The sequence below is a fragment of the Pipistrellus hanaki genome (assembly GCF_964339955.1).
Source record: "Pipistrellus hanaki genome assembly, chromosome: 2".
Taxonomy (NCBI): domain Eukaryota; kingdom Metazoa; phylum Chordata; class Mammalia; order Chiroptera; family Vespertilionidae; genus Pipistrellus; species Pipistrellus hanaki.
This window is the reverse complement of record NC_140504.1, coordinates 195977209-195996278: the sequence shown is the minus strand read 5'-3', so window position 1 is coordinate 195996278 and position 19070 is coordinate 195977209. Positions and strand designations below refer to the sequence as shown.

The following is a 19070-nucleotide window of genomic DNA, read 5'->3' as shown; positions in this document are numbered from 1 at the left end:
TTGGTCTGCTCTGCCTTCTTTCTAAGTTTTCTTCCAAACCTGAGGATAACCCCAAGCTGCACTGCTCTTCCCGGAAGCGAGGGTGTCTCAGAGCCTGGCCGTCATCTCCCCGCCGCCCCTCTCCCCCGGGTCACCCGCCTACGCTGCACTCCTGGAGGCCAGGAGGCCCAGCTACAACAGTGAGTCTCACTCATGGCAAGCCACAGAAGTCCCTTCCCGCCACCTCAGCCAAAGGGGCTCCGTTGCAAAGCCGTCACGAACTCACGGAACTGGCTGCAAGCCAGAGAAAGGGACTGGAAACAGCAGAAGCCAAGGCAGCTCGAGGGACCAGGAAGAGGGACTGGCCAGGCCCGGAGCAGACCGGCCTGGACGAGGGGACGCACCCTCAGCCGTCCTGGCCTCTGGGGCTCCCGAGGCGGAGACACTGTGAGCCTCGCCTGGGCCGTGCGTGCTCCGGGCTGGGGGAGGCGGGTGACGGATCGGTAACGGGTCATCGTAGACCCACCCACCGCTCTGGCCCTGGGAAAAGGGACACCTGCTGAGCAGCGTCCATTATAACATCCTGCTGACCCCCTCCTCCCTCCCTCTCCTCTCCACTCGGCCCCGGTGCCCACGCGCTCAGCTGGGCATCAGGCTCTGCTTATTTTGGTGACTGGTCCACTAGTTTCTGGGACCTAAAGCATCAGTGCCCTAGAAGAGGGGCCCACTTTTATGCTTCTTCACATTCTACGGGACCTGGCACAGGAACTTGACGGTCAGTGGTTACTGGTACCAGCCTTTCCCAGAGGTAACTGCATCCAAAGTGAGCCCGCGCTGGTCAGTAACTGCGAACTGACGCCCTCCTTCGAACAGCCAGATACTTACTCAACCCGCTACGCAGCGAATTACCGCCTTACAGTAATTAGGCTAACCCACGGGATATTTCCAGTGTTCCATTTTTTTAAAAAGTATTTTGATAGTTTCAACATATAAAAATGGCAATTTCATGGGGTTTCACCAAATATGTCCAGCTCATTGCTACAAACACAACATCAGCCCACCACCCATGCTAAAAAGGCAGTGCTAGTGAGCGGGGGAGGGGAGGGTGATACGTGCAGGAGTCAGCCCCGTGGCCATCTCAGGGCGAGTCCCATCAAGTATAAAGAATCCGGAGAAAAGGACCACACCCCTGAGTTGGTTCTAATTATCAATGAAAATAAAGTCCCCATTCCTGTCCGGAAATTTCTTTTGGATTCTACTTCCATCGCAACGCACTGCCTAACCTTGCCAGATCTCTGTGCTCGGCGGGAAAGCGGGAAAAGGAACCGGGCTGAAACACCTGCCAGAAGGAGCCTGGGAAGGGGACAACAGGTGGGCATTTGGTTCTGCCACGGGCGGTGAAGGGACAGCTGTCCAAGAGGTACCACATGGCGGCTGCGGGAGGGCTTCGAGCTCCCCATCAAGCACACAAAACGGACCACACAATTCCTACACCTCTACCAGGCTTTTAGCAGATTGAGGAAAAGGGGGTGATTAAGAAAATTAGTTATTTTAATTTCATAAACTACTTGACAAATACCAAGATTTTACCCTCCTATTTCACCCCAAGAAGGCGACCTGGGCAGGTCTCTGCGTTCAGTAGGAGCGGGTGATGGGGACACTGACAGCGCACTCTGGTAACTGAGCCGCAGCATCAGCCAGGGACTGACTTCAGCATCTCACAAGCGCTCTCTGGTGTTACCCCACACTCCTGCGGGGGCAGGCCTGCGAGCCAGGTGTTCAGTGTTCACAGAGAACTGTGAGAGCCACAGGGAACCACAAGTGGAGGCGGAGGCGGGCCCCTGGCGGGAAGGCGGCTCTGTCACTGACAAGCTGTGATCTTGGCAAACTCAGTCACTCCTCCTACGACATTACGGAGTGTCAGCCAGTGCCAGGCATGGTCTGGGCCCAGACCACAGGACCGTGTTCGCTGACCCTGCACAGTGCAGAGGCCCAATCACTCCTTAGGATGCAGGGACAGTCAGAAACGTGAGTGTGCTCAGACATAAACTAGATAATCCTGTCCAGTTACTCAACGGCACTGACGGTCACTCTCACAGAGGAGCACGTGTAATACTAAGTGGCCCGCAGGGGCTGCGTGTACAGTACACACACACACACACACACACACACAGTCTGTCCGTTCCAGAGCATACTAGGTGCAATTGAAAAACGATTATTAATGTGGGGAAAGAAAGGAGCAGAGAAAATCATCTCAGCTGCTGCACAAGCACCGTGTATGGCTTCACGGCACCGAGCGTGCCCTCTCCTGCCCATCCAATCGGACTTCTCTCTAAAAGCCAATCAACAAGCAACACGGCCGGGAAGGCCCGTGCCCACCGCTGACTCACAGCACAGCGGGTTCTCCGGTCACCTCCCTGCACGTGGGCTGTGGCACGTGAAGAGAGTGAAGAATAAATTTGCTTAAATCAGCCGTCGCCAACCTGTTGGGCTCACAGACCACTGGCTGGTGACCGCTGGCTCAAACAGCTCTTCAGAAACACGCCACGTCCCTCCGCTCACACACGTGAAACAGCGCACCCCTGATCTGCACACGTTACCGGAAGCCTCTTGCTGGTCCCCAGGCAGAGAGCACACACTGGCCTGAGAAACGTGGGCCTGGGGAAAACGCCATGCAACCACTCCTCTTTTAAAATCCCCGAGACCCTGAGGCAGGGAGAGGCGCCGGCACAGTTCCCGTCCGCAGGAGTCACAGTGGACACGCGGCTCCAGCGAGAGGCTCCGAAGGGCACGGCGGCGTTACTGCCAGCAGACAGCGGTCTCCAGCGCCCGGACACCACCTCGTCGGCTATGGCCGTAGGACATGCCTCCACTTCAAAAGCGAATGCAAAGTAAAACCTGAGCACAGGATCCCTCTCTAAAGACTGCTCGTTGTTTTGGAATAAGTCTTCTCGGTCACTGACACCGAGGGAGCTGCCGTTACCCAGGCCCTGCCTCTCGAGGGAGCGGGTTAGAGTCTCAGGTTCCCCTGCCCCTCTGGCTCCAAATCCGCATTAACCCCACCCCTGGGGGCGCGGTGGCACCATTTTGTGAGCCACTGGCCTAGGTGTTATCTGATGGCATCAGGACAAGGACCGGAGCGATGCAATTTGTGCTTTTCACCCACCCGCCCGGGCTTTGGTCGAGTGGAGGAGAAAGGATGGTGCTGGAGCCGCACGCCCTCGGCCATCCCCCCCGCACGCCAAGAAAGGGCGAGGAAGTCCCCAGCGCATCGCCCGCCGCTCCTACCTGCGAAGCGCAGGGGGGCGTCCTTGTCCAGGGCGATCAGCGGGGGGTCCAGCAGCACCGCGTTGTCGTTCTCGGTCACGAGGCCGTGGTAGGTGGGCTCCAGCCAGGGCTTGTGCTTGTTAGCTGTGTGACAGAGGAAGGGAGCAGGCAGGTCAGAACACATCACTCTCTTTGAAAAGAGCTTTTAAATTAATTTGAGAGAGAGGAGGAAGCGAGAAGCATCGATGTGAACGGTACGCTAAGATGGCCATGAGGGGAAACTCTACATTGAAAACTGAGCGCACACAGAATGCAGCTGCACCGCTTCTCTGCTCTCCTGGACTTACCACAGGAGCCAGTGACCAGCGCATTCCTGTCCTCCTGACAGACCTGATCCGAACAGTGTCCTCCAGTATGTGCACCAGGACCGGCCACACCGAACAGTTACTGCAGATCCTCACAGCATTTGTCTATGTGGGATCTACCCATCCATCTCATTTACCTAACCACCTACCTGTCAGAATTTACTGTATTGGAAATTAAAACCAAGATAAATTTAACATTTATTAATTCACTAAAAAAACAAACAGAACCACTGTAAGTTAACATAAGCACCATTTTCATAAAAACTGCATCTTAAAGACAACGCTCACTAAGGAGAGCGGTCCATTTCCATCCCGCGAGTCTGCGCTCACGGCCCGGCCTCACCGGAGCCAGCGGTCCCCGTGGCGCCGCCGGGGGCTGCGCCCACACCAGGGGCCTCTAGGGAACCACCGCGCTCTCAGGAGGATGAGGGAAAGCAAGTCAACGTCTCGATAGTAAAATAGCTTTGACCTCTCAAGTCCCGGGCCAGAGTTTCAGGCCTCTGTTCAGGTGCTCCCTCGTCCAACCACCCCAGCACCCACCTCTGGCTCCACCCCTCCTCCTCTCCAACTGCTCATCGCCACCTGGGCACAGCGAGGGCAGCGGAGCAGCCTGGGACCCTGGGGCAGGTACCTGCTGCCTCCGAGGGCCTGTTTCCTCCACTGTAGACCGAGGCCAGGAACAGTGCCGTCACAGGCTGCTGTGTGACCAAACTGTCACACGTGCCAGGCTGACAGTGTCAGACCCAGGAGAGTGATGACACAGCTGCTGTGTCCTCACCTTGTCCCATCCCCTCAGACACGGGCAGAAACAGATGCTGGGAGTGGCTGACCCTTTGCTGTTTGCTAACTAGCATCTCATCACTTGGGAAGGATCGGGCCAATAAATGAGTGGGTGAGGAACCTCATATACAATACAAATAAAATCAATGTCCTGGCCCGGCTGGCGTGGCTCTGGTTGAGCGTCGACCTATAAACCAGGAAGTCACGTTTCAATTGCTGGTCAGGGCCCATGGCTGGGTTGCAGGCTCGTTCCCGTGTGGGACGTGCAAGAGGCAGCTGGTCAATGCTTCTCTCTCATCACTGATGTTACTCTCTCGCTCTCTCCCTCTCCCTTCCTCTCTGAAGTCAACAAAAATATATATTATAAAAAGTCAGTGTCCTGGTTCGAAATCCTCTCCTAGAGGAGGTAGTTTTGGTGCTGAGAACTGAAAAGCAGATATGACTTGGTGTGTAAACATCAAGAAGGTGTGGCTTTGTTTCTGACAGGTGAATATTCAAAGCAAAGGAGACAGAGAACCTGGCGGTCCACGTGCAAACCTGGGACCTGTCTGGAAAGGTGACCTGTGCTTAGATGCTGGGGGACCAAGTGGGATGCCAAAACCACATCATAGAGGCCAACATTTTTGTGGGTTTTTTAAAATATATATATTTTATTGATTTCTTACAGAGAGGAAGAGAGAGGAATAGAGAGTTAGAAACATCGATGAGAGAGAAACATCGATCAGCTGCCTCCTGCACACCCCCTACTGGGGATGTGCCCGCAACCAAGGTACATGCCCTGGGCCGGAATAGAACCTGGGACCCTTCGGTCCATAGGCCGACGCTCTATCCACTGAGCCAAACCGGTTTCGGCAGAGGCCAAGGTTTAAAGAGCCTTTGGAAAAATTCTCCCATACAGAAGCTGCCCGGGCCAGGGGCCTGGGGAGAGCAGAGAATTCACAAGTTCTGGTGCACCTACCCTTCTTCAGCTGCACCCGGAGGGCGCCGAGCTCATGGGCGTGGGTGTGTGTGATATGGCGCTGTGAGGGCCGAGTCCGCGGCAGCCTTTGCTGGGGGGGCGGGGGTGTTCCTCTGAACACAGGCACCAGCCTCACTCTGCAGCCGGGCTGGGCTTTTCCTAAATAGTTACTCCTGCTGCTCTCGTGCACCTGCTCTGACTGCTGTGCGCAGGCTGGCCGCTGCGTGGCTACGGGGTGACAGGTAACAACAGGCCACTGTGAAGATCCTCCAGCTTGTCACTGATCTCTCCTTTCAAAACACAGAGGCTATCCATTCAACTTACTGTTAATAATGGGCCCTGAAGGGCAATAGTAAATCCCAATTTGTTTTCATATTTAAAGTTGTATTAATAAAATTATAAGCAAAGCAAATGAAACGGAAGATCATTCCAATATGTGAATCTGTAACACTTCTTAGACTTTAAGTGAATTTTTCTAACCCAGTAAGAAGGCAAAAATACTGGGCAATGTGCAGGAAAGCTAAAATAGCAGAAAGTAGTAAAAGGTAATAGCGTAAAATGTGTGTTTCTGCTACAGCTGAAAATTACTAATGGTTCAAGGCAAAAAAATAATTTTATAGTGATATTCTTAATTCTCTGCTTTTTCCCAGTATTCTAATTTTATCATTCAGATTTTCTAAATTGCTCCTTAGGCTGGCAGTAGAATGAAGAGAGCTGGCCAGCTTCAAAGACTGAACTTTTGAATATTTAATGAATGATATTTTTAATATTTCATCACACTCAATTGGCATTATAAAATATGCATGGAGACAAGTGACTGATGTTCCTGTCATCATCCGAGCAGCCAGAGGCAAGGCACAGGTCACCGTGCTCAAAGCCTCCTCCTGATTCCTGGCTGCACATCCTGCATCAGAAAAAGCCAGTGACATTTTGAATGGCATAATTCCAATTAAAATCCGGGGACGGTGAGGCTGGCGATCAGACCCTCTGTAAATGGAGGCTGGTTCTGGGGCCTGCACCTATAGCTCTAAGACCTGCCTCGCTTCTGTGGTTATAAACGGTCACTGATTTAAAAATTGAAGTGAAAAGAATGCTTACCACAGTCAGCTTCAGGGTTAACTTTACCCTTTGCACTCCGAACCATTCTGGACATTGGCTACCAGCTACTCGACGCTACTTTGCGGCGGAAACGTGCGTTGAAATAACTCAATTCCCCGTAATCACTAATAAACTGCAATGTCCCCTGAGAGGGGACATCCGAGTGATATGCTAGAATTCCGATGTCCCCTGAGAGGGGACAGCGGAGTGCAAAGGGTTTAAATCTAAAAACTTACACTTTCCCAGGACATCCCGACCCTGTGGGCAAAGGAGAAGCTGTCTCCCTGTCCAGGCCACCAAGTCACCGATCCCGGCAGGAGGCTGGAGAGCCTGGTGTGGCCGCCCTGACATCAGCCTGCACCGGAGTGCCCGGCCGACAAACTCACTGATGAAGAGAAACCCACTCTTTCCGAAAACAAACGAGATATGTGCCCTTCTCATTCCAGAGCATCTACTCCTATTGCCCCAATAACGACATAATAAATAATGACAAATATGTTTTTAAAACCTTTTCATTAACTTCTGAGAGGAAAGGAGAGGAAGAGAGATAGAAACATCAGTGACAAGAGAGAATCATTGACCGGCTGGCTGCCTCCTACACGCCCCATAAAGTGCCCTGACCAGGAAATCAAACTGTTACCTCCCAGTTCACAGGTCTCAACCGCAGAGCCACACCGGTCAGGGGACAACTACATGTTTTAAGAGACTGGAGGCAACTCACCAGTAAATTTTAGCTAATGTTACATGTTTTGTTTGCAGATTCAACATGTAACCTTGGCCCATCAATTAGGAGACACGGCCACTAGGTGGCGGCAGGCGCCTTTGAGTGCGTGCTGCACCTGCCAGGCAGTGATTTAAAAATCTAGCTCAGAACCGCCTCCTTAGTGCAGTAGGCAGCGCGTCAGTCTCATAAAAATCTAGCTCCGGCCTCAGTGAGGAGGGAAATGCAATGTGCTGCAGACCCCTTGTTAAAGGAAGTATGCATAGAAAAGAGACTCAAGTGATATCAACATAAAATCCCCAACTGACTGTTTTTCCTGAGAAAACATTTAAATTCCTAAATTATTCAAATGGTCCCAAAATAAAAACGTAAAAAGGCATCCATTCTGATGGGACTCTTAAAGCACTGTCCCAGCCATAAATTCATATTCAGATCAGACCAGCTCTGATCCTTGGAAACCAGCCTGACATCCCAGGTCCTCCCAGCTGCACATCACCACGAACTCCACATCTGTCCCAGGACCGCCTGCCAGGCGGGAGCGCACCAGGAGGGCTGGGCTGGGGACGCAGGCGCAACCTGCCAGAGAGCACAGATGTGTCAACGAACACCTACATCCTGAACGGATGCAGCCAGCACCACCGGGTCGAGGGAGTGGGAAAAACTGGGTGGGAACTCAGTGGTGGGGACTCGGACGGTCAGCGGAGCCCGGAAGACCAGCAGCCTCCATCGCACACGTGGCCATGGCACTGCCAGGGGAAGCGGGAGCACTCTGGAGGGCTGCCTGGTGGGAGATGACCATCTACACAGACAAAATACAGCTCACTTCTGCTCCTAACTCGTGGGCCAGAGCTGGTCCGTGGCCCACCCACATTGCCAGGTGGGCAAGTGCAATTCTAGCATGTGTCTAGAGGAGAGGGCTGGAAATATGAGACCAGCTCTGGGGACCACTGGAAGCACATGGAGACCTCCCAAGGACATCCTTAAAAGGAGCATCCTTTGGAGGGGTATTTTATTTATCTATTTCTAATCCTCACCTGAAGATGTTTTTCCATTTATTTTAGAGAGGAAAAGAGATAGGGACAGCCAAAACCGGTTTGGCTCAGTGGATAGAGCGTCAGCCTGCCGACTGAAAGGTCCCAGGTTCGATTCCGGTCAAGGGCACATCCCCTGTAGGGGGTGTGCAAGAGGCAGCTGGTCGATGATTCTCTCTCACTGATGTTTTTAACTCTCTATCCCTCCCTCTTCCTCTCTGTAAAAAATCAATAAAATATATTTTAAAAAAATTTTCAGTAATAATAATAAAGCATTAACTTATAAAAAAGAGAGAGAGAGAGAGAGATAGGGACAGAGAAAAACATTGATATGAGAGAAACACATCGACTGATTGCCTTCTGCATGTGCCCTGACTGGCCCAGGCCGGGGAGGAGCCTGCAACTGAGGTACGTCCCTGGCTGGAATCGAACCTGAGGCCCTTTGGTCCTCAGGCCGATACTCTATCCACTGAGCCACACGGCTGGGGCTTGAGGGTTTTTTTTTTAAACAGAGTAAAAAATACAAATAAGGTTCAAAGGTAGAAAAGGCTCTGGCTCATTCTGGGACCAGAAAGACTGGGATAACGATGTACAAGGAGGCACAGCTGGAGAGGGCAGCAGGGTGAGCACCCTTCTCTGCTCTGCCAGCGAGCTCCCTCTATTCCGTTAGCAGCGGTTAAAAGGTTTAGACAGTGTGGTCTGGTAAGAAAGACAGGAACACAGTTAATAAATGAGCGGTGTCTGACATTCTAACGAGGGGCGAAGACTTTAACCACCTGTGCCTATTTCTACATCGTAAGTCGGGACAGGACCTCCTTCCACACCTTGCCTTGAGGATTATAGATAACTAGAGGCCTGGTGCACAAAATTCGTGCAAGGATGGGGGGGTCCCCTCAGCCCAGCCTGCACCCTCTCCAATCCGAGACCCTTTGGGGGATGTCCAACTGCTGGTTTAGGCTTGATCCTTAAACCGGCAGTCAGACATCCCTCTCACAATCCTGGACTGCTGGCTCCTAATCACTCACCTGCCTGCCTGCCTGGTTGCCCCTAATTGCCCCCTGCCCTGCTGGTCTGATCAACTCTCAATGCCTCTGCATGCCAGCCTGATTGCCCCCAACTGTTCCCCCTGCCAGCCTGGTTGCTCCTAACTGCCCCTCCCTGCCAGCCTGGTTGCTCCTAACTGCCCCCTCCCTGCCAGCCTGGTTACTCCTAACCGCCCCCTCCCTGCCAGCCTGGTTGCTCCTAACTGCCCCCTCCCTGCCAGCCTGGTTGCTCCTAACTGTCCCTCCTGCCAGCCTGGTCACCCCACACAGCCTGCTTGTTCAGTCGTTTAGTCGTCCCTCACTAACCCCCCTGCCAGCATGGTCATAGGCAGCCTTCTTGTGAGGGCATGAGGGTCAATTTGCATATCACCTCTTTATTACATAGGATGTGAGTAAAGGGCACACTCTATGCCTGGCACATGGATTCTCAACAAATATGTGTTAATCAGTTCATCTTAAGCAGGAGCTTATGTTTTAGGAAAAGCTACAAAGGCAGAAGGACCAGAGCTAAAGAGACTCCAGAGGCGTTCCCATGACGATCTCCCCATCATCATCTTCCGAAATACAACCTACAGCTAACGAAAGCCCTACAGGCTCAGGCCCTGGAGAGGCCTAACTTTATCTCTTACGCAGCAGAAGAAAGCAGCAGCATATACAGTGATTCTGTTAAGTGTAAAGCAAAAAGCAAAGCAAACAAAACCACCTAGCTTTTCTTTCTTTCTTTCTTTTTCTTTCTTCTTTCTTTCTTTCTTCCTTCCTTCCTTCCTTCCTTCCTTCCTTCCTTCCTTCCTTCCTTCCTTCCTTCCTTCCTTCCTTCCTTTCTTTCTTTCTTTCTTTCTTTCTTAAACAATAAAGGAAACTTTCAGTCAGCCACAGTTGGTAAGTGGGTATTAGCATAATGTCCCCAAGGTCCATGCGTGTTACAGCGTGTGTCACCCTTTAAGGCTGAATGATATCCTGCTGTATGTATAGACAACATACATCTTGTCTCTCCGTTCATCTGTCAAGGGCTCTTGGGTTGCCAAGTATCTTCTGGCTGCTGTGAATAATGCCATGGACACAGAACACAAACATCTGTTTGCCTCTGTTTCAATTCTTTGAGTATGCACCCAGCAGTGGAACTGCTGGGCCATTCCATAATTCTGTTTTACTTCTTTGAGGAGCTGACAATACTGTTTCCCACAGCACCTGCACCATTTTCACCTCCATCCTCGGAGCACCAGGCTCCCAGTTTCTCCACAGCCTCACCAACACTTGTCATTTTCTGGGGTTTGATATTAGCCACCCAATGGGTTTGACCACACGAGTTTTATCAGGCAATTTTATCTTTTTATATTATGTAAGCTATCAAGTAGAAAGAACAGAATAATAAACTCCATGAACCCAGGACTCAGCTATTACAATGATCACTACAGGACCAATCTTGTTTGATTTACCCTTCTACCGCCAGTTTCCATTATTTTTAAACAAATCCCTGCCATCAGAAAACTTCACCCCCTCAATTCTTCAACAAATGACACTAAAAGATAAGGACTCCTAAAACTAATAATAATGGTATCACCTAAAACACTCTCAAATATCCAATCAGGATTCATACTTCCCCGATTATTTTGACATGTCAAATAATTTAACTCAATACATCTGTGTGCATGTGATAATTCATCCTGAATTCTATTGCTGGGGGGGTGGGGGGGGAAGCCAACTTTAAACCATTCATCACCCTTAAAGAATAATGTTTTAGTGGTTTCTACAACTTCCCGTGTTTTTCCACAGGTTTATGGTGTGTGTGTGTGTTGTTGTTGTTTTTTTAATAGATTTTATTGATTTTCCACAGAGAGGAAGGGAGAGGGATAGAGAGTTAGAAACATCGATGAGAGAGAAACATCGACCTGCTGCCTCCTGCACACCCCCTACCAGGGATGTGCCCGCAACCAATGAACATGCCCTTGACCAGAATCGAACCTGGGACCTTTCAGTCCATAGGCCGACACTCTATCCACTGAGCCACACCGGTTTCAGCTATGGTGTATGTTTTTTAAAAATAGATGTTCTTTATCAAGTTGAGAGAGGTCACCTCTCTTCCTAACTTGCTGACTTCTTATCATAAATGGGTGTTAGATTTTGTCAAATGCTATTATGTGACTCTTTTAAAAAAATTTTAAAGGTGATTTTAGAGAGGGAGCTGCTGAAATCCAGCATCCAAACCTGAGACCACAGCCGGAGTCTGTGAGTGCAGGGCGGGCAGGGCCTCCTGCAGCCAAGCACCCCTGTCCCGGGCTCTCCTGGGAACCGAAGAGAGCCACGCCCCTCTGTGCAGGAAACATGTGAAAACACAGCACAGGCAGGCGGCGTGGGGGCTTCAGATGTTCACCGGCGGGAACCGTGCAGGTGGAAACCACCATTCAAACAGGGACATCTATCCGCGGACCTCAGGACTCTGCCTTCCTCATCCAGCTCCTCCCTGGGACCGGGAGCCAAGGAACAAAACCAGGCTTTCTTCATAGTGAGGTGCTCGTATTTTACCATATTTCATGGTGTGGTGCTCACATTCTACCGTGTTTCATGGTGTGGTGCTTGCATTTTACCGTATTTCATGGCGTGGTGCTCACATTTTACCGTATTTCATGGCATGGTGCTCACATTCTACCATGTTTCATGGTGTGGTGCTCGCATTTTACCAGATTTCATGGCGTGGTGCTCACATTTTACCGTATTTCATGGTGTTCGGCAGCAAAACCTAACAGTTCCCAGAGGAGACTCCCGCTGGCTGCCCCGGAAACAGCCCAGGGAGGAGCATGAAGGTGCCACATTGCGGCTGCGTGTTTCGAGGATGGAAAGGCCGGGCACCCAGAAGGTTCAGCACGTACCTTCAGGCTCTGCGTCTGCACCAAATCAAAGCCACCTGCTCCACCTCCCGGTCCCCACAATCCTGCCGAGCCTGGCAGCTCCTCTGAGAAACTGACTGGAGCTGGGCGCTAAAGAAGGAAAAGGCCCTGCCCTCGCCAGTTGGGCTCAGTGGATGGAGCCTCGACCTTTGGACCAAAGGATCCCGGGTTCAATTCTGAAGGTCAGGGGCACCTGCCTTGGTTTCTCTCACATTAATGTTTCTCTCTGTCTTCCCCTCTCTCTCCCACTCTCCCTAAAAATCAATGGAAATATATCCTCGGATGAGGATTAACAACAACAAAAAAGAGTGATAATCACTAAGATACCCACACTTGCATTTTGCAAAGAACTTGCAAATGATTTAACATAAAAGCAGGAAATAAGAGAAGAAACCCCAGCGCCCTGCAAGCTGGGCACAGAGTCCCCAAGGCCTCCTCATCATGGGTGATGCAGACTGTTCGGAGCACCTGTGTGGCTGGTGGGCGCCTGGTTATCAGTTAACTCCTACAACGCCGGCCATCAGAAATACCGTTATGCCAAAAACACACACGCACGGCTTCCTGAAACTCCCCCTGTGCAGCGTTATCAGAAAACACAGGCCAGCCTGCCCTTCTCTCTCCTCTATCGTCGTCGCATTGTCCGGCTGGAGCAGGACAGGGCGCTGTCCTGAGCTGTAACCAGTGGTGCGGGGGCGGTTTAGAGGCCTGACCTTCACCCACAATGGCAGCGTTATCGGCTCAGCAGGAAAGGCCACGGGCGCCCAGGCCGGCAGTGCTCACTGTCAATGCCAACCTCTACACAGCCTCACCCGGACCGCCATGCTGACCGGACGGTCCCACAGGCCCGCGGGGCCGTCAGACAGGACTCTGGCGAGCTCTGCTCGTTTTCGTTGCTTTGCCAGCTGCATCCTGACCACACCAGTGACAGCCAGACAGCGGCCCTCAGGGCCCCTCCGTCACCGGCTAAGGAGTGCGACGTCCACAACACACACCAGACGGAGAGGAGAGCTCACTGCTGTGCGCTGAGCCTCTCGGGAGGCAGTTCACATCAGAGAGCAGAACCGGGTGATGACAGGAGCCCGTGTCCAGGCTGTGAGGTCCGCAGGAAGGAGAAAAGGACCCGCTTCCCTAAGGTCACTCTGGGTGCTGACCCCAGGCCTGGGAAAATGTTAGACAGAACTGCCCACCAGCAGGTGCTGGTCTCCAGGAATGGGCACTGCACAGCACTGGTCTGACAGGGAAGAAGATAGATGTTTTATTTTATTTTTAAAAATTTATCTTTATTGATTTCAGAGAGGAAGAGAGACAGAGAGAGAGAGAGAGACAGAAACATCAATAAAGAGAGAGAATCACTGATCGGCTGCCTCCCGCACACTCCCAGTGGGGATTGAGTCTACAGCCCAGGCATGTGCCCTTGATTGAAATTGAACCTGGGACCCTTTGGTCCACAGGCCAACGCTCTATCCACTGAGCCAAACCAGCTGGGGCCGAAGATGGATGTTTTAAACTCCCCGCAATGAGTTTGACACTGACCATGGACAGAAGTCTACACTGGTTTTTGGTGCCTCAAAGAAGGAAAAGAAATCAAGCTCTGCCCCTCAGGTGGATTTTTCCACAAGAACGAGGTATCCACACATTTTCTTCAGAGGGAGCGTCCCGGGAAGATGGATGACGTCAGCTGCGATCAGGAGGTGCCAGCTCCTCGGTGGGGCCCTGACCACCCGCTGGTGAAGCTAGGACAGCGCTGAACGCGGGGCAAGGCACTCAGGCCGCTTCTCAGCTCCTGTGGCCAGGACGAGACCGGGACATGGAAACGGGGTGACGATACAGACAGGCGGCTTCAAAAGGGGTAATGACCACCCCAAAGCTCACGGAATGTTGAACCCAGAAACCAAACAGTCTCCTGACTCTCCAGACTCGGAGGCTCTCTTTATCCTTCACCTTGAGTCTGAGGATGAGACGGACGGATGGATGTGGAACGAAGCATCAAGTTAGGAGGCGAGAGGCCTGGCTCCCCACCAACAGACAGGAGGACCCGGGGGTTCACGTTAAATAACGTCGGTGTGATGCGGCGGCCAAGAAGCTGAGACCAGGGGTGCTAGCACCACGCCACCCCAACTCGGCTCCTGTGTGTGGAACCCTGCCTGTCAAACCCTCTGCCCATCTGAAAGGTGGTATCTAAGCAGGGGCACACTGGAGGGGGAAACCAGCAGGCTGGCAGGCTTTGAAATTAGAGGCCGAAGACCCAGAATGGCCAGCTCGATGCTGAAAGACAAGAACAAAACTTACATAAAACCACAGCAATCAAGGTAGGAAGGCATGGGTGAAGGCACTGACGGACAGATCAGTGGACCAGCACAGAGAGCCCGGAAATAGACCCACATAAATACATCAACTGTCTGTGCAAAGGAGCCAGGGCAGCACAATAGAACAGTCTTTTCAGCAAATGGTGCTGATCAGCTGGACAGCCACTGGGGGAAATGCAGCTAGACACAGGCCTGCCACCCTTCACCATCGGCCCAAGGGTAAACCGTAAAACTCCTGGAAGGGTGACAGGATAAAACCTGTGACCCTGGCATGGTAATGACCTTCTAGACACAATACCAAAGGCACAATCCATGAAAGAAGTCAATGGACTTGGTTAAAGCTTAAAACTTCTGCTCTACAAAAGGCAGTATCATGAGAATGAGAAGACAGCCATAAACTGGCAGAGAATAGATGCAAAACACACATCTCATAAAGGACTGTCATCCAAAATATACAAAGAACTCAATAATAAGAAAACCAACACAATTAAAAAAATACAGACACTTCTCAAAGAAGATATGCAGATGGAAAGATGTTCAACAGCATAAGGCATCAGGGAAATGCAAATTAAAGCCATAATAATACCATTCCACCCTCATGAGAATGGCCAAAATCCAAAACGCTGACAACGCCAGATGCTGGGGAGGATGTGGGCACTGGGGACTCTCACTGCTGGCAGAAACGCAAAGCGGTGCGGCCACTTTAGAAGACAGTGTAGCAGACTCTTACAGAACTAAACGGACTAAAGGTTAAAGGAAACAATAAATAAACAGACTCTGATCATATGCCCAGCAAGCATGCTCCTTGGCACTTACCCGAATGTCCACACGACGACCTGCACATGGGTGTTGGTGGCAGCTTTACCATATTGCCAAAGCCTGGGAGAAACCACGGTGCCCTCCAGGGCGTGAATGGATAAAACTGTGGTCCATCCAAACCACGGAGGATTAGTCAGTGCTAAAAAGCAATGCGCTACCGAGCCATGAAAGGACAGGGGGGAGACTTCATACACGTGACTGAGTGAAGGAAGCCAATCTGAAGAGCCACCTACCTGTGATTCCAACTCCGGGACATCCTGGAAAGATAAGCTATGGGGACAGTAAGGAGCAGTGGCGGCCAGGGGCTCGGCGGGGGGGGGGGGGGGGGGAGAACACTGGCCAGAGAGCCCAGGGTTGTGAGGGCAGTGACCCTGCTCTGAGTAGTACTACGATGGTGCACACATGTCAGACATCTGTCAAACCCACAGAAGGTACAACAGGAAGAGTGGGCCCAGTGTGAACTATGGACTTGGGGTGATGACGCTGACCAGGCAGGGCCTCGGCGGTGATGAGCGTGCCGCCATGGTGCAGGATATCAGCAGGGGGGAGGCTGTGCATGTGGGGCCAGACAGATGGAATCTCTCTGTACTTTCTACTCAGTTTTGCTAGGAACACAGAACTATTAAAAGCTCTGTGCATTTGCCCTGGCCAGTGTGGCTCAGTTGGTTGGGGGACAGGCCATGAACCAAAGTTTGCCAGTTTGGTTCCCAATCAAGGTCACATGTCCGGGTTGCAGGCTCGATCCCTGGTGGGGGGCCGGGAAATAGACCCACATAAATGCAGCCAACTGCTCTGTGACAAAGGAGCAAAGGAGCACAACAGAACAGTCTTCAACAAATGGTGCTGTCGAAGCCAGTTTGGTTCAGTGGATAGAGTATCAGCTTGCGAACTGAAAGGTCCCAGGTTCGATTCTGGTCAAGGTCACGTACCTTGCACATCCCCAGTAGGAGGTGTGCAAGAGGCAGCTGATTGATGTTCCTTTCTCATCTATGTTTCTGACTCTCTATCCCTCTCCTTTCCTCTCTGTAAAAAATTAATAAAATATATTTAAACAACAACAACAAAAATGGTGCTGGACAGCTGGACAGCCGTGTGAGAAAAATGCAGCTAGACACAGGCCTAGGCAACCAACTGATGTTATGCTTTCAATTGACGTTTCTCTCTCTAAATATCAATAAACTATTCTTTAAAAAACAACAAACTTACGTTCATTTTATGTCATGTGGATTTTATCTCCATTTAAAAAAGGGGTAGTTTCATAGGATGGAGATCATAAAACATCAAACACAGTTTACTGTAGTGTTCTAAACACTTCCAAAATCAGTTTATTCTCCTAACAACCCTATGAGAGAGGTACTAATGGCCTGCTTTTATGAAGAAGGACGAAGAAACTGAGGCACAGAGAGAGCAAGCAGCCTGCCTAGCAGCAGAGCCGGGCTCTGAACCCGATGCTTAGCTCCGGAGTCTACGCTCTTCCCGGTGCACTGCTCTCCCGTGCCAAGCCTGTATCTAGGGACACTGAGGCAGACGCTCTGACAATGAACGCTGCCCTCCGAGAGGAAAAGGGTCCCCTGATTGGACGGGTTCCAGCAGGAAGGAGCTAGCTTTATGTGTCATTGCATTAGAATGACACATGCTCACTGTAAACAGAAAACACAGCAAACCCGCACCAGAGAGTCCAAAGCTCTGACCCGAAGCTGGGTGTGAGCAGTGTGGGACTTCGAGCCGCTCCCATGGGAAGAGCTCCCACAGTGAAAAGAATCGGGCTTTGTTATTACAATGTATGCTTTCTCCAGGACATTTTAACTCCTGATATTGTATCATCTTTCCTGACTCGCCCAAGGTGACAGCTTTGAGTACTGTTTCCAGAGAAAGACACGGGGTGAAAGATACTCAGTTGGTCTCTATTACATAGTCCTATTTTTCCTGTTCTGAACCACATCAATATCACAATAACCACAATAAAAACTCCAACTGCTTTCCTCTTCGGTAAACAGGCTTACTAAGCTCATCTATAATAATAAAAGCATAATATGCTAATTAGACCAGACAGCCGGCTGATCTTCCGAAGGAAGCCGTGGCTGTGAGGGCGGAGCCCCTTGCACAAATTTTGTGCATCGGGCCGCTAGCTGATATATAAAATCCCTTCTAAAATGCTAGCCACTTAACTCAAAAGCTGTTTTTTTAAGACAGATTAGCAGATTTTTAAAGTTTAGACTCCAGCCAAAACCGGTTTGGCTCAGTGGATAGAGCATCGGCCTGCAGACTGAAAGGTCCCGGGTTCGATTCCGGTCAAGGGCATGTACCTTGGTTGCGGGCACATCCCCAGTAGGAGGTGTGCAAGAGGCCGCTGGTTGATGATTCTCTCTCATCGATGTTTCTAACTCTCTATCCCTCTCTCTTCCTCTCTGTAAAAAATCAATAAAAATATATTTAAAAAAAATAAAGTGTAGACTCCACATTCTAATGCAATGACACATAAGTAGCCAGAGATGGTAAAAAGGGGGGAGACGGATTTTACATGCACAGGAGAAAGGGTTCGGGGACCTCGCAAGGGGAAGCGCCTTGTGGGAAGTGGTCTAGCCAAGAACGAGGCCGCGGTCAACAGGGGCGATACAAACAAACAAGCAACCATTCCCAGCCAGGCTAACGGGACAGTGCAAGCCCGTGACTGATCCCAGAAAACGCCCAACCATTTCTCAGGCGATCAAAGCGAACGGCAGTACAGCCACTCTTATTGCAGGAGTTACACCCGTGTTCTTACAGTGAAACCGGCCATGCAAGGTCTCAAAGGGGCCATCGTGTGAGGGGGGAGAAAGAAAACAGGTGGTAATCTCTCAAGAAATATATACATGCTTTTCCCCTAGATCTCCCGCTACAGCCAATACCGTATGGGAAATGCATACTCCCACAGAATAACCTGATTTTAACGTCTACTCACGCCTTTCCATCTATTCCTGTCTTCTCCCCACTAAGAATGTGTCCTTTAATAACATTAAAAATAAACCAGAAGTAATACACACCGAGGGCACTGCTGACCACGCTGGGGCAGCAGGGTGTGCTGAACACTGGGAGCAAACCAGGCCCACCTCTCTTCCCCTTCTCCCTTCTCCTGCTCCTTCTTTTACTTTGTTTGTGTTGTTGACACTCCTAAGATGTCCCCACTCCCTCTCCCCTTTGCCCACATCCCCAGCTCCCAACCCCCTTCCCTCGGCCATCAGCACCGCTGTGTCTGTATTTGCATATATGTTCTCTGGCCAATCCCTTCACCTTCATTCATCAGGTCCCCCCACACCTCTCCCCTCTGACAGCCGTCAGTCTGCTCCACGCATCCATGCCTCTGTTTCCATTTGTCTGTCAGTTTATTCTGCTCATTAGATTCCACATCTAAGTGAGGTCACATGGTATTTGACTCTCTGACTGGCTTATTGCACTTCGCGTGATAATCTCCAGAACCATCCACGCTGTTCTGCGCCTGTCTTCTCGCTCAAGAAAGCAAGTGACAGTGTAAATGACAGACGTGGTTATAGGAAGAAGTTCAATTAATGCTAATTTTTTTTTTCTTTCAAGTAAATCATTTGCCAGCTTTCTTTGCTACTTAGCTATCATTTAAAAGCAAAGCACTGGGTGGTATAACCCCAACTGCATTCTGACATCAACCACTGCCAACAGCAACAGTTATCAGATGTGGTTCATAGCAGCACAATCTACAATAGCTAGAATCTGGAAACAGCCTAGGTGCCCATCAGCAGATGATTGGATCAAAAAAAACTATGGTACATCTACATAATGGAATACTATGCTACCATAAAAAAGAA

The 19070-nt window shown here is 50.7% G+C and overlaps 2 protein-coding genes across 3 annotated transcripts in view; one reads left to right on the top strand and one right to left on the bottom strand.

Moving 5' to 3' along the window:
* Window positions 1–19070, top strand: part of TMEM201 (transmembrane protein 201) — a 186721-nt gene that overhangs the window by 113562 nt on the left and 54089 nt on the right. The gene's annotated exons all lie outside the window — the stretch shown is intronic.
* CLSTN1 (calsyntenin 1) overlaps window positions 1–19070 on the bottom strand; it is a 54533-nt gene that overhangs the window by 21834 nt on the left and 13629 nt on the right. For both annotated transcript variants that reach the window (XM_084875766.1, XM_084875767.1), the window contains exon 2: window positions 3268–3390. In XM_084875766.1, coding sequence (XP_084731892.1) covers window positions 3268–3390 — 123 coding nt within the window. The remainder of the gene's footprint in view (window positions 1–3267; window positions 3391–19070) is intronic.